Below are 15,351 nucleotides of genomic sequence, written 5' to 3' on the forward strand. Positions count from 1 at the left end.
CCTTATTAAATGTAAGGAATCTTACAACACCAGGTTATAGTCCAACAAATTTATTTTAAAATCACAAGCTTTCGGAGATTATCTCCTTCGTCAGATGATTGAATGAAAAGGTTCTCAAATCGCATATCTTATACGATGTTGGGACAGCATCACACCAATCAAAAGGTGTCGTTGTTATTCAAACAGGCCAGTCACGGAGAACAGCACGTCCCAGTACACTCGATATACATTGTGTCTTTTACACAGGCAGGCAGAAAGAAACTTAAAATGGCAGAGAGAGAGAGAGAGAGAGAATTTTAAAAAACATATAAATTTTTTCCCCCTTTTTGCTGGTGGGGTTACGTGTAGCGTGACATGAACCCAAGATCCCGGTTGAGGCCGTCCTCATGGGTGCGGAACTTGGCTATCAACTTCTGCTCGACGATTTTGCGTTGTCGTGTGTCTCGAAGGCCGCCTTGGAGAACGCTTACCCGAAGATCGGTGGCTGAATGTCCTTGACTGCTAAAGTGTTCCCCGACTGGGAGGGAACCCTCCTGTTTGGCGATTGTTGCGCGGTGTCCGTTCATCCGTTGTCGCAGCGTCTGCATGGTCTCGCCAATGTACCATGCTCCGGGGCATCCTTTCCTGCAACGTATGAGGTAAACAACGTTGGCCGAGTCACAGGAGTATGAACCATGTACCTGGTGGGTGGTGTCCTCTCGTGTGATGGTGGTATCCGTGTCGATGATCTGGCATGTCTTACAGAGGTTGCCGTGGCAGGGTTGTGTGGTGTCGTGGACGCTGTTCTCCTGAAAACTGTCGAGGGCATCCTGAAACCCATTGTACAGGGAACCCCCAGCTTCTGTCGCGACACTACAGACTTTCTACAAAAACTCAGCACCCACGGACCAGTTGAACCAGGAACACTTCTCACCACGATGGACGTCTCGGCACTATACACCAGTATCCCCCACGATGACGGCATCGCTGCAACAGCCTCAGTACTCAACACCAACAACAGCCAATCTCCAGACGCCATCCTACAACTCATCCGCTTCATCCTGGATCACAATGTCTTCACCTTCAATAACCAGTTCTTTACCCAAACACGGAACAGCCATGGGGACCAAATTCGCACCCCAATACGCCAACATTTTCATGCACAAGTTCGAGCACGACTTCTTCACTGCACAGGACCTCCAACCAACACGATACACCAGATACATCGACGACATTTTCTTCCTATGGACCCACGGCGAAGAATCACTGAAGAGACTACACGATAACATCAACAAGTTCCATCCCACCATCAAACTCACCATGGACTACTCCTCAGAATCGGTTTCTTTCTTGGACACACAAATCTCCATCAAAGACGGGCACCTCAGCACCTCACTCTACCGCAAGCCCACGGACAACCTCACGATGCTCCACTTTTCCAGCTTCCACCCCAACCACGTCAAAGAGGCCATCCCCTATGGACAGGCCCTACGAATACACAGGATCTGCTCAGACGAGGAGGAACGCGATGGACACCTACAGACGCTGAAAGACGCCCTCGTAAGAACGGGATATGACGCTCGACTTGTCGATCGACAGTTCCGACGGGCCACAGCGAAGAATCGCATAGACCTCCTCAGAAGACAAACACGGGACGCAACCAACAGAGTACCCTTCGTCGTCCAGTACTTTCCTGGAGCGGAGAAACTACACCATGTTCTCCGCAGCCTTCAACATGTCATCGATGACGACGAACACCTCGCTAAGGCCATCCCCACGCCTCCACTGCTCGCCTTTAAACAGCCACCCAACCTCAAACAGACCATCGTTCGCAGCAAGTTACCCAGTTTTCAGGAGAACAGCGTCCACGACACCACACAACCCTGCCACGGCAACCTCTGCAAGACATGCCAGATCATCGACACGGATACCACCATCACACGAGAGGACACCACCCACCAGGTACATGGTTCATACTCCTGTGACTCGGCCAACGTTGTTTACCTCATACGTTGCAGGAAAGGATGCCCCGGAGCATGGTACATTGGCGAGACCATGCAGACGCTGCGACAACGGATGAACGGACACCGCGCAACAATCGCCAAACAGGAGGGTTCCCTCCCAGTCGGGGAACACTTTAGCAGTCAAGGACATTCAGCCACCGATCTTCGGGTAAGCGTTCTCCAAGGCGGCCTTCGAGACACACGACAACGCAAAATCGTCGAGCAGAAGTTGATAGCCAAGTTCCGCACCCATGAGGACGGCCTCAACCGGGATCTTGGGTTCATGTCACGCTACACGTAACCCCACCAGCAAAAAAGGGGGAAAAAATTTATATGTTTTTTAAAATTCTCTCTCTCTCTCTCTCTGCCATTTTAAGTTTCTTTCTGCCTGCCTGTGTAAAAGACACAATGTATATCGAGTGTACTGGGACGTGCTGTTCTCCGTGACTGGCCTGTTTGAATAACAACGACACCTTTTGATTGGTGTGATGCTGTCCCAACATCGTATAAGATATGCGATTTGAGAACCTTTTCATTCAATCATCTGACGAAGGAGATAATCTCCGAAAGCTTGTGATTTTAAAATAAATTTGTTGGACTATAACCTGGTGTTGTAAGATTCCTTACATTTGTCCACCCCAGTCCATCACCGGCATCTCCACATCATGACCTTATTAAAGGGAGAAGATTTGTAAAAAAAAAATTGGGGTTTGTGTTTTGAATTGTCAAGTACCTTTGGTTGTTACTTTTCTCCCTGATACCGGGATTTGATGAATATGTCTACATTTTTGTCCTTTTGGGTATTCCTTTCACTCTCTCTTTCCCCCCCCCCCTCCTCCCCCAGTACTTCTCTATTATTCTTGGTTGCTGTTAGCATCATACAAAGAGCTGAGGATGAATGTTCCTTTCTAATTGAGACGAATGTAAGGAATCTTACAACACCAGGTTATAGTCCAACAGTTTTATTTGAAAATCACAAGCTTTCGGAGATTATCTCCTTCGTCAGGTGAGTGAGTGAATTCACGCACTCACCTGACGAAGGAGATAATCTCCGAAAGCTTGTGATTTTCAAATAAAACTGTTGGACTATAACCTGGTGTTGTAAGATTCCTTACATTTGTACACCCCAGTCCATCACCGGCATCTCCACATCATAATTGAGACGAGGTAGAGGGAGTTTGCGAGGAGTCAATACTTGCAGCTGCAACAAATACTGAGGTGTTCTCGTCACTTCTCAGGGACCTGAACATGGATATGTCAGAGGAATCCTGTCTTCTCTGCCTCCCCTTCAGAAGACAGGGTGCTGTGGAGTCGTACTATCTGTTGCCGAATGATGTGCACACATCTGGATCTCTTCCCATAGAAGCACAGACCATTACAGCATGAAGCTTCCTGCCACCACATTCTTCCAAGCCACCCCAGGAGACATCTGCCACCTCGGGCAGTTTACAGTGTGCTCGTTCAACAGGGAAATGACAACTCAAATGTTTACAAGGGGCAATACGTTCATCACTCTTCCTATGAACGGACTATTGCAAAGAAGCATACCGACAACTGGACAACCAGGAACACTACAGACGGTTACCCGCAGCTCCGACCAAAGAACACACCCACCAGCTCAACAAACTGATCAAGACCTTCGATCCAGACCTTCAAAGCATCTTACGTGCTTTCATCCCACGTACTCCCCGCGTGGGAGACTTCTACTGCCTCCCAAAGATACACAAAGCCAACACACCCGGACGTCCTATCGTATCAGGCAACGGAACCCTGTGTGAGAACCTCTCTGGATACGTCGAGGGCATCCTGAAACCCATCGTACAGGGAACCCCCAGCTTCTGTCGCGACACTACAGACTTCCTACAAAAACTCAGCACCCACGGACCAGTTGAACCAGGAACACTTCTCACCACGATGGACGTCTCGGCACTCTACACCAGTATCCCCCACGATGACGGCATCGCTGCGACAGCCTCAGTACTCAACACCAACAACAGCCAATCTCCAGACGCCATCTTACAACTCATCTGCTTCATCCTGGATCACAATGTCTTCACCTTCGACAACCAGTTCTTTACCCAAACACACGGAACAGTCATGGGGACCAAATTCGCACCCCAATACGCCAACATTTTCATGCACAAGTTCGAGCACGACTTCTTCACTGCACAGGACCTCCAACCAGCGCTATACACCAGATACATCGACGGCATTTTCTTCCTATAGACCCACGGCGAAGAATCACTGAAGAGACTACACGATAACGTCAACAAGTTCCATCCCACCATCAAACTCACCATGGACTACTCCTCAGAATCGGTTTCTTTCTTGGACACACGAATCTCCATCAAAGACGGGCACCTCAGCACCTCACTGTACCACAAGCCCACGGACAACCTCACGATGCTCCACTTTTCCAGCTTCCACCCTAACCACGTCAAAGAGGCCATCCCCTATGGACAGGCCCTGTGAATACACAGGATCTGCTCAGACGAGGAGGAACGCGATGGACACCTACAGACGCTGAAAGACGCCCTCGTAAGAACGGGATATGACGCTCGACTCGTTGATCGACAGTTCCGACAGGCCACAGCAAAAAATCACATAGACCTCCTCAGAAGACAAACACGGGACACAACCAACAGAGTACCCTTCGTCGTCCGGTACTTCCCCGGAGCGGAGAAACTACGCCATGTTCTTTGCGGCCTTCAACATGTCATCGATGACGACGAACACCTCGCTAAGGCCATCCCCACGCCTCCACTACTCGCCTTCAAATAGCCACCTAACCTCAAACAGACCATCTTTCGCAGCAAATTACCCAGCTTTCAGGAGAACAGCGTCCACGACACCACACAACCCTGCCACGGCAACCTCTGCAAGACATGCCAGATCATCGACACAGATACCACCATCACATGAGAGGACACCACCAACCAGGTACATGGTTCATACTCCTGTGACTCAGCCAACGTTGTCTACCTCATACGTTGCAGGAAAGGATGCCCCGGAGCATGGTACATCGGCGAGACCATGCAGACACTGCGACAACGGATGAACGGACACCGCACAACAATCGCCAGACAGGAGGGTTCCCTCCCAGTCGGGGAACACTTCAGCAGCCAAGGACATTCAGCCTCCGATTTTCAGGTAAGCGTTTTCCAAGGCGGCCTTCAAGACATACGATAACGCAAAATCGTCGAGCAGAAATTGATAGCCCAGTTCCGCACCCATGAGGACGGCCTCAACCAGGATCTTGGGTTCATGTCACGCTACATGTAACCCCATCTGACATAGAGTCATCCAGACTCAAGTCGTCGTTGGCTTGTTCTCCATACACAGATGCGGCCGGACCTGCTGCGATTTCCAGCGAAAAAAGTTATGTTTTTAATACAACTGGTCATTCTCTCTCTCTCTGTCTTTCTGATTTGACCCCTTGTGACCCCACCTCAGTGTTCTTGGATGTAATGTTTCCCTGACTAACCTGTCTGAACACCATTCACTCCTTTGATTGCTGTGATTATCTCTCTGCCGAGGTGTGATAAAGGGCAGTTAGAAAGATTATCTGTAATCACCAGGCATTGTTCTCTGATTATATATGCTGTGCCTTTATGCAACTCTTCACTCACCTGACGAAGGAGCAAAGCTCCGAAAGCTTGTGATTTCGAATAAAGCTGTTGGACTATAACCTGGTGTTGTGCGACTCCTTACATTTGTCCACCCCAGTCCATCATCGGCATCTCCACATTATGAAAAAGGAGGCATCAGCTGAACAGGATGCACAGCTTTCATCAAGTGGCAGGATTCCATTTACACATGGAACCCACGTAGGCATCAGGGCTCTTCATATCAGCCGTACTCAATGTGTACATACTTTATTAATGTTCAGGAACCAGGCCTGGCCATTAAAGTGAAAATTCATCCCAAAATGGCTGCTCTGCCCCTTTCAGTTGTTGCAGTAGCATTGGATTTTCCCTTCGCCCCAGAGGTAAGCTGCCAATAGAGGATGCAAATAACGGCTGGAGCCCATCATGAATATGCAGTATAAGTGCAGAGGAAAATTGGGTGGGTTCTCACCGATACAACACTGGGTTATTAAACATTTAATGCTTTACCACAACTGGCTATTGGGACACAAACTATATTTAAAAAGGAAACTGATATTTAAAAAGGAAGAATAAGAGGATACAATAAGGTGGAATAAACTAGATAGCTCCCGCTAAAGAGCTAACACCAACAAAAGCACGTTGGACGGAATGTCCTACTTACAATTTCTACGATTCCATTAAAAAGAACAAACTTGCATCCATTTAGCAAACGGTGTGAATGACCAATTAATCTGTTTTCCATTGGTGATGTAGATTGAGGAAGAAAAATGTTGGTCAGGACACCGAGAACTCCCAGCTCCACTTTGCATAGGACCAATGGATCATTTATGTCTCCCTGAACTGATGGATGGGGCCTCAGTTTAATGTTTCAACTGAAAGACAGCACCTCAGACAATGCAGCACTCCCTCAGTACTGCACTGAAGATTATCTTGTCAAATCCTGGAGCAAGACTTGAACTTACAACATTCTCACTCGAAGAGCGTGCTACTAACTCAGCCAAACTGACATTAAGGGCTCGATTTTCGCACCCCCGAGCAGGTGCGTTCGTGGCGGGGGGGGGGCGGGGGCTCCGAAAATCGGGGATTCCCGGGGTGGGTCCGGAGCCCGGCTCCAACCCGCCCACTTCCGGGTTCCCCAGTGACGCGCTTAGATGCGCGCGCAGCCCCCGTGTGTGGGACTCCTGCCGGCAATTAACGCTGGCGGGATGCCACTTAAAGTAATTAAGTAGGTACTTCAGGTCTTTTGCAGACCTGATTGACCTGATATTTTAGGAGGGGTGGGATTTTCAAGTCAGGATTTCCAGCGGGAAACCCGGAAGCAAAGGTAAGTACCTTCAATCAAGCTGCGATTGCATGCGGAGCACCCCGATTTCACTGGACGCGTTACCCACGCGCCCAGTTGACCTCCCGCTGCCAACCCGCCGCCCTCCTAATATCGGGCCCTAAGTATCAACATGTTTGCCGTTCGTAAGGAGACAATTCATATGGGATGAGCTGAACATCACACTACATGTAGCCTCCTAGGTCAAAGAAAACCTACAGCCATATATTTGGAGAATCTAAATTCAAGCTTTTTTTTTTAAAAACAGAAGCTACCACACACAGTTATTGTGAAATTGTGTATTTATTGAGAACTCAAGTATTACAGAAAAAGGATTAAAATCACACCAGCATAACAGAATATAGATTGTACACAGGAATATGAACAAATCATGCACTGAAAACACAGGATCACATTGGCATAGCCTAATACAGAGGGTAACCAGAATCCAGGATACCACAAAAAAATGGAAACTGTTCCACACCGAGGTAAGGTCACTGACATGCATTAATTGATTGCAGTAAAAAAACAATCCCCTTCCACCCTGTGCTGGCAGCACTCAATCACCAGCCCTACGTATCAGACTAACTGACCTGTGCCCATATTCAAAGCAAATGTCCCTCAACATTTATCTCTTGGCTCAGCTCTTGCTGTTGAGTTTGCTTATCTGTATGACGTGCCAGTAGCAGATAATGCTTTAGAGTTTGTATCTTTTGAGTGTTTTTGACTTTGTTTATTGTTGGAGGCTGCTGGTTGTCACATACAATGAAGGCAATTGCATTATACAAATGAAATGTGCTGCTCAAAGCTACATCTATTTTGACAGTTATTTTCATTTCTGTTAAAGTGGTTCTATGATGAACGTGCAGGAATTTGGTGTTCCAGTGCACTGAGGGGGCACGAAGCCAAGGTTGCAATTTCTTACTGTGACCAATGGGAGGTGCTGACCCTGGCTGTGTTGAAGAAAAAGACTTGTATTTACATAGCGCCTTTCACAACCTCAGGATGTCCTAACGTGCTTTACAGCCAATTAAGTACTTTTTTGAAGCATTATCATTGTTGTAATGTTGGAAATGGGGCAGCCAATTTGCGCACAGCAAGGTCCCACAAACAGCAACGTGATAATGACCAGATAATCCATTTTAATGGTGTTTGGTTGAGGGATAAATATTGGTGAGGATACCAGGGAAAACTCCCTTGCTCTTCTTCAAAATAGTGTCATGGGTACTTTTACATCTCATTACCAACTAATAAAAACAATATCACTATTCACCTGATCGTAACTGTGAACACTTAAATTCTCAGCTGCGGTGAAAAACCCCAACTCCTCAAGTCTCTTGTCGTAACTGCAATCCCTGGTACCAGCTTAGTGAATTTGCACTGCTCCTTCCCCATTGCTTTTATATCCTTATAGCAGTAGTGTCCAAAACTGTGCACAATACTCCAACTCCAGCCTGAAGTCTTTTATTATAGGAATATGAGTAGGCCATTCAGCCCCTCGAGTCTGTTCCGCCATTCAATTAGATAATGACTGATCTGTATCTCGACCACATTTACCCGCCTTGGTTCCATAACCCTTAATATCCTTACCTAACAAAAATCTATCAATCTCAGTTTTGAAAGTTTCAATTGACCCCCAGCCTTAACAGCTTTTGGGGGAGAGAATTCCAGATTTCCACTACCCTTTGGGTGAAGAAGTGCTTCCTGACATCACCCCTAAATGGCTTAGCTCTAATTTTAAGGTTGTGCCCCTTTGTTCTGGACTCCCCCCACCAGAGGAAATAGTTTCTCTCCATCGACCCTATTAAAATCTTTAATCATCTTAAACACTCAATTAGATCACCCTTGCCTCCTTGCTTCTGCATTCTAGATGCAAAACCAAATTGTGGAATCAGTAATATGAACCTACTCTGTCCTGAATATCTGCATATTTCTCCGACTGCAGATTATAGGAGAGATGAAGCTGCCATACTCTACATCCAGCATCCATTGGAAAATTTCCAGCTGCCAATCGAAAGGCAGTTCTACTCCTTATTCTCACCATAATTCTATCTAGGTAGCAACAAGACTACACATTAAATCTAAGGTGTATAGGATTGGAATATGACAGACTTGACCAGAATTTTTTTTTAAAAAAGAGTGGAACTTGAAAAGACCCTCAGTTAACTGAGTGTTAAAAGAAAAACAGGTTAAAATTTGCCAGCTGCAATGTTTGCATTTGTTGGTGTGATTTATTTACTCATCATTTCATTTGCCCAACTGTTTTTTAAAAAAAAGCAAGCCCTGGCTAATTTGGAATTTAATAAACAAACTCCTGGAAATCCCAGCAGCCCTGAGCTGGGAACCCAGCCTAATCTGGAAATCCCAGCAGCCCTGAGCTGGGAACCCAGCCTAATCTGGAAATCCCAGCAGGTCAGAGCTGGAAGCCCAGGCTAATCTGGAAATCCCAACAGGCCTGAACTGGGAGCCCAGTCTAATCTGGAAATCCCTGAAATGTACAAATTGGGGGGTAGGGGGAAGGGGAGGACGGCACAAGAAAAAAACCCAGCAAATCTATCCAACAGCTTACGAAGTGCCACGGATGTTTAGTGCAAACGACAGCATCCGTTCTACAAGGTCACTTGTATAAACTGGAGGGAAACAGTCCCTCTTGGAGCCTGGACTCTCCACCTGCTGTTTGTTTTAATGGAATCCTTGCATTTAAACATTTCTAAAGTAAGAAATCCTTCACCACATTGTAAAGTTCGGTCTATTTGCATTTGTTCTTTTGCACATGGTTCCTCAGAACAGTTACTGAGCAACATTAACATTCTAGGGAACGACTCCTCAGTTCATCTCCTTCAGTATTTTAGCCTCAGTTTTACATCACACAGCACATCCTTCTCAGGCCAGTTACTGTTTTTCTAGTTATCTGGTTTCAATTTAGTTAAGTGGTTACTTATTTACCTTAGTTACCAAACAGTGATTTACCCCAATAGAAAGCAGTGGTTACACAGAACATGGGTGAAACCAGCAGATCTCTCACAGTAAATTCCATCCCCATGCCCCCTCTCCAAAACATCAATATTAAAGATCAGATGATTATAGTCCATTACATCAGACGAAATGGGGAAACAAGTGAAAAGGGAAGTACAAATCTGAAAGAAAATTCCAAATTATATACTTCAATTTAAAAAAAAATCTATATCACAAGGATCATTCCCGAGATCTTGGTAAATCCACTCCAAACCAATTAGCCTCCATAATATATAGTAATTTAAGTCCTTATTGCACTGCTCACACATCCTGCCAATGGCTGTACGATATAATAAGAATGTCTCCGCACAACAGGAGCGATCTAACCATTGAGTTCTGCGTGCAAGATCCCCACTAATTAGAAGTGCATTAGCTGGAGCCAGTGGCTTTCCTTCTGCAACTCTTACAGGTGGGATCACCTGCTGTGATCGCAGCAGTGGTTGGTCATAATGGTACCTGATGAACCATGTGACTTCACAGGTGGAACTGGATAGGTTGAGAGTGAGAGGCAGGGATAGGGTCCCCTGCACTGTGAGCGTTTTGAAGTTCTGGAGTACGATCACTATCAGAATAGGTCCAGACCTGGTAAAGGCGAGAAGTCACACAGCATCAGCAGCTCAGATTCTGTTCTAAATTAAAATGAAATGCAATGAACTGGGACCCAGTCCCTGTGCTCTTGTGTTTTGATCCTTGCTCTCTAGCTGTTATACTGTACAATTATGGAAATTATATGGATGGATGATTTCCAGTTATTCCACCAACGGCTGTGCAGTCCTGGACTTCTTTCGTCATTCTTTATTTTAGTTTTGGTGCAGCCTTTAGTGCTATAATTTCCTTGTAATCCTTCACAAATTCTCTCAACGGGTCCATGTACAGGTTCACGTTCTCTTCCATCCATTCCTCCACGGTGTCAGGGAAGTAAATCTTTTCCATCTGCATGCGGAAGTTTCCCAAGTACTCTTCCCACTGCTCATGAACTCTAAACACATTTTACAGTTACATTTACCATGTCACGTAATAAATACTGCCCTACAAGTACAAGCAGACCCTGCTCTATCATACCGAGTGCTGTCAGATTGCAATGATGAACACTAAGTTAACACTAAATGCACTAATGTACCCTGCACTGATCATTAAGCGAACACAGACTGCAGTAGCATACCCTGCACTGACGAACCCTAAGCGAACACAGATTGCAGTAGCGTACTCTGCACTGCCAATAAACCCTGCGCCAACATGCATTTCAATGACACCTACAAGACTACACTGATGAACCCTGAGCAAACACAGACCTCAGGTTGTGAAGCAGCCTGGGGAAGACAGTCAGTGTCCTGCAGCCAACAGCAGTCGAAGGATTCAGATTCAGGTTGGACATATTCCTGGAGGTGTCATCACATGACCTCCTGCCTCCAATCACCCGATCCCCACACTCCTGCCATTGGTCACCCAACATGTCCATACTCACGGTGCACTGCCTTCCCAGGCCAGTTGGAAAGCGAATAAACTCTGTTACCCAATTGCATGATTCTTGACTGTCCGTAAAACAGCTTTCTTCCCCCCCCATATCTGATGTTTTTACAACTAACGAACAAAAATGTTCAAAGATTTTTTTATGTCCCTATAATTTTTCTCCTGGGTTGCTTGCAGCAGTGTCCTGGAGATTAGTTTTTAATTCCTGGAGACTCCAAGGCAATCCTGGAGAGTTGGCAAGCTTAGATTCAGGGCAGCTACCAATCCAAGTTGAACAGGTTGTTGTGAACTCACCTCAGTACATCGCTGCCAAAATGCTCCATGTTCCGAGGATTTGCAAACCGATGTTTCCTGTTGTAGTGATTGAACCACCCATTGATCTCACTGTTTAAACGGAGCATAAGTTCAAATAGAATACTTTGAATCATCTGTTCATAGAAAATTGTTATAAACTAGAACAAAATACTGCAATACCATTCATGTGCTCAAAATTGGAATGGAGAGCAAACATTTCTAGATGGCGGCCACCTCCGAATCACCACGCTGTCCTCGCTGTGGTGCATTCTAATGAATCCTCCAGAAAATTTTGGCGTCAGTTCGCCACTGGAGAATCGGGGTGCCCAAGGGTCTACCTAGCGACATTTGGGGCCAGACGCGCAGTTCCAACAAATTCTGGGCCGTTATTTCGCTCTTTTACACAGTGGGTTGGAGGCTGCGACTGTCTGGAAAAGTTAGCAGTAATGGATTAAGAGGCAGCTAAAGAATGTGGGGGAGGGGGTGGATCACCTGAACACTTGTACAGGTGCTACAATCCACCTGGACAGAGGCTGCATAGTTCTGGAGTGAGCTCACCAACTTCCAGAGTGGTGAAGATAGGGGGAGGCAGATAGATAGAGACAGATACAAGCAGGGCTTTTTAAGGAGATGAAAAACAATGAGCAAAGAGGGGCTAGTGTGTGGACAAACTTCATTTTGCTGTTTCCATCCCAACTGTAACTAATTCTTTCCCTGCACAAGCTGAAGCGATTAAACATTCTGATCATTGGGTAGTGAGCATCAAACTTTTCAAAATCGATACGAGAGATCATTGCACTGACAGCATTCAGCACAAGCCAGGGAGATTAGAAGGATTTATTTCACTCAAAAGGGTTGTTTAAAATTATGAAGGGATAGGACAGAGTAGATAGAAACAGATTGTTTCCAGTGATTGAAGGGTCTATAATTAAGGGAACATAGATATAAGATTAAATGTAAGAAGATTTGGGACAAAATTATTTTAAAGAGAGAGTTGTAAGGCTGTGAAATGCACCAAGAGTTAGTGATTGAAGCAGAGACTGTTTCACCATTTAAGAATAGGTTGGATAGGTGGTTCAAGGAAAGGGGAATAAAGGGATGTGGGATCAGAACGGACACATGGGGGGCGACCGCAACCTGGCTTTATTTCCGGGTTTAACGTCGGTGCGGAAAAGTACAGGCTTCCCACTGGGAATGCCAAGTCCAAATATTTTGCAGTCGCGACCCAAAAAAACAACTGTTTTCAACTCCCGCCCCCAACCCACCCGTTCTTGGGGTTTAAAATCACCCCATGGGATTAGAATTACTGCTCGTGTGGAGGATAAACACCAACGTGGACTGGTTGTGCGGAACAGCCTGTTTCTGTAGAATATGAACTAGATTACCACAAGGATCTACTGGAGATGAATTAATCACAACATTTGAGAGGGAATTAGATGAGGGCTTAAAGAAAAATTCTATAAAGGGCAAGGGGAAAAGAACTGGGAAATGGGATTGATGAGAGCTAGCACAAACACACATTCACAACAGGTCAAATGGTCTTCTCCCACACTGAAATTTGTATGAACCTAAACACCTCACCTGTTACTTTCCAGAACTCGAGTTACTTCAGATTTCAGATTTTGATAAATCGAACGAACCATTTCATAAATCTCAGCCCCTGCGAATGTGCCGTCTCCTTCACTGTAGAGGGTGGTGGGCAGACTCGAGTTAGCAACAGCTGAGCAGTTCAGAATGTTTCAACAGAGTTCTACAAACACTAATAGGGCACACACACTGTTTGGTAATACCATAATGCGAGAGAAAAATGAAAGTAGTTATCAAACCAGTGTGTAATGTCTTTGGGGGAACTGGTGTCCTGGGAACATGACATTTAACCGTTTTTGCAATGTGAGATCCGTGCCAGCACTGCCGTCTTCTGGTGCCTGGCCTCAAGCAGCCGTCTGCATCCCAGAAGGTAAACCTGCTGAGATTTGTCACAGCTGGCAGCCAGGTAGACCCATTGGCCTTAGCAAATCCAGCAAGAATACTCCCAGGCTGCAGCCAGTGACACAACACCCAGGGTCACGAAATGGTGCTGATAGCATGGGTCTCACAAAGCATTAATGCAACTGTTAGTAACCAAGTTTAATTAGTGGATGGATATTCAGTTCTGAAAGTATATTTATCCAGCAGTTTTGAAACACCAGAGACAAAGACACTAAGGACATAAATCTCCACAGCATCACTTCCGTTCCCCTTTCAATTTTCTTCCCTCCTCTTCTGACTGTACCTCTTCCAGTTGGTGAGCGGAGTATTCACCACCCCATTACCACTTCGGCTATTTAGTTCCAAACCATCACCCCACCATTGGTCCTAGAGCACTCCCACAGGCGTTAGACCACTCCTCAAAAACTTATACGTAACACCTTTAACGTAGCAAAATATCCCAATATGCTTCATGGTAGGGGATCAGACCAGAGCAGGAGGGAAATTAAGAAAGACCAAAGACACGATCAAAGAGTTAGATTTTAAGAAGACGGGAGAGCAAGATGAAAGGGATTAGGAAAAGAGTTTCAGTGTGGGGGCAAGAAGGCTGAAGGATTGACCACTGATAATGGGGGAGGGGTGGGTGAGGTGGTGGAGGGTGGCAAGGACACACATTGGACCAGAGTTAGAAGAGTGGAGGGAGCCAATGGGGACTTAAGGCTGGAGGAGCAAGTAGCGGTAGGGAGTGACAAGGACATGAAGGAACTTGTAGATGAGAATTTTGAAGTCATGCTGAGAGATGGGCAGCCAATGAAGGTTGACAAGAACAAACAAGATAGGTGAGCAGGTCTTGTGGGATAGGATGTGGGCAGCGGAGATCTGGATCACTTGGAGTTTGTGTAGGATAGATCTTGGGAGGCTGGTCTAGGAGAGCATTGGTTAGGTCGAGGTGATAAAAGGCATGAATGGGGATTTGAGTAATAGTGGGGTGAGGTAGGGATGGAGACAGAAGGCAGAAGTCACTGGGCTTGGTGACAGATTGGATGTGGGTAATGGGATGTTTTCCTACGTTAAACATGCTACATAAATGCAAGTTATTGTTGGATTTGAAGCTCAGCTTAGTGTCAAGCATGATGTGTATTGTTTGGTTGCACTTGAGTGGGCATCCACTCAAGTGCAACCAGTGGGATGGGATCAGGGGCTAAGGCGAAAAAGGGTGGCGTCAGTTTTGACAATTTTGACATACAAGAAGTTCTAGTTCATCCAGGACACATACTACCCCATACGTTTGTCTTCCGCATTCTCAGCCTTAATTCCCACGTCCCCTACACTGCTTCAGTTCACAAACTCCTGCTCAGTTGCTTCTTGTGATGTCAGAGCCCGTTTCCCCTTCCCTTCATGGCCCCCCCAAAAACAGAAAAGACAACGATTTACCTTGCATTGTTTTGTAGGTCAATATTTTTAAATCCCAAAATCTGCTGTGAATTGCTTTTTGCCTCTTTTGTAAAAGAACCTGAGGAAGTGAATGGAAAAAGTTAGAGAAAGAAAGTTACACTGCAGGGGCTCCATTGCTTCACCAATAAACTCATTCAAGTGTAGAGGGAGTTTTACACTGTATCTAACCCATGCTGTGTCTGCCCTGGGAGTGTTTTGATGGGACAGTGTAGAGAGAGCATTACTCTGTATCTACCTC

General features: G+C 46.0%; 1 protein-coding gene across 1 annotated transcript in view; it reads right to left on the minus strand.

Moving 5' to 3' along the window:
• Window positions 1-7,195: 7,195 nt before the first annotated feature.
• Window positions 7,196-15,351, minus strand: part of LOC137340500 (hexosaminidase D-like) — a 30,367-nt gene continuing 22,211 nt past the window's right edge. Inside the window, exons 11-14 of the mRNA XM_068002984.1 lie at window positions 15,093-15,171; window positions 13,272-13,373; window positions 11,691-11,780; window positions 7,196-10,905 (exon numbers count right to left, since the gene is read on the minus strand). Coding sequence (XP_067859085.1) covers window positions 10,722-10,905; window positions 11,691-11,780; window positions 13,272-13,373; window positions 15,093-15,171 — 455 coding nt within the window. The 3' untranslated portion in view covers window positions 7,196-10,721. The remainder of the gene's footprint in view (window positions 10,906-11,690; window positions 11,781-13,271; window positions 13,374-15,092; window positions 15,172-15,351) is intronic.

Source organism: Heptranchias perlo, chromosome 22 (genome assembly GCF_035084215.1).
Source record: "Heptranchias perlo isolate sHepPer1 chromosome 22, sHepPer1.hap1, whole genome shotgun sequence".
Taxonomy (NCBI): Eukaryota; Metazoa; Chordata; class Chondrichthyes; order Hexanchiformes; family Hexanchidae; genus Heptranchias; species Heptranchias perlo.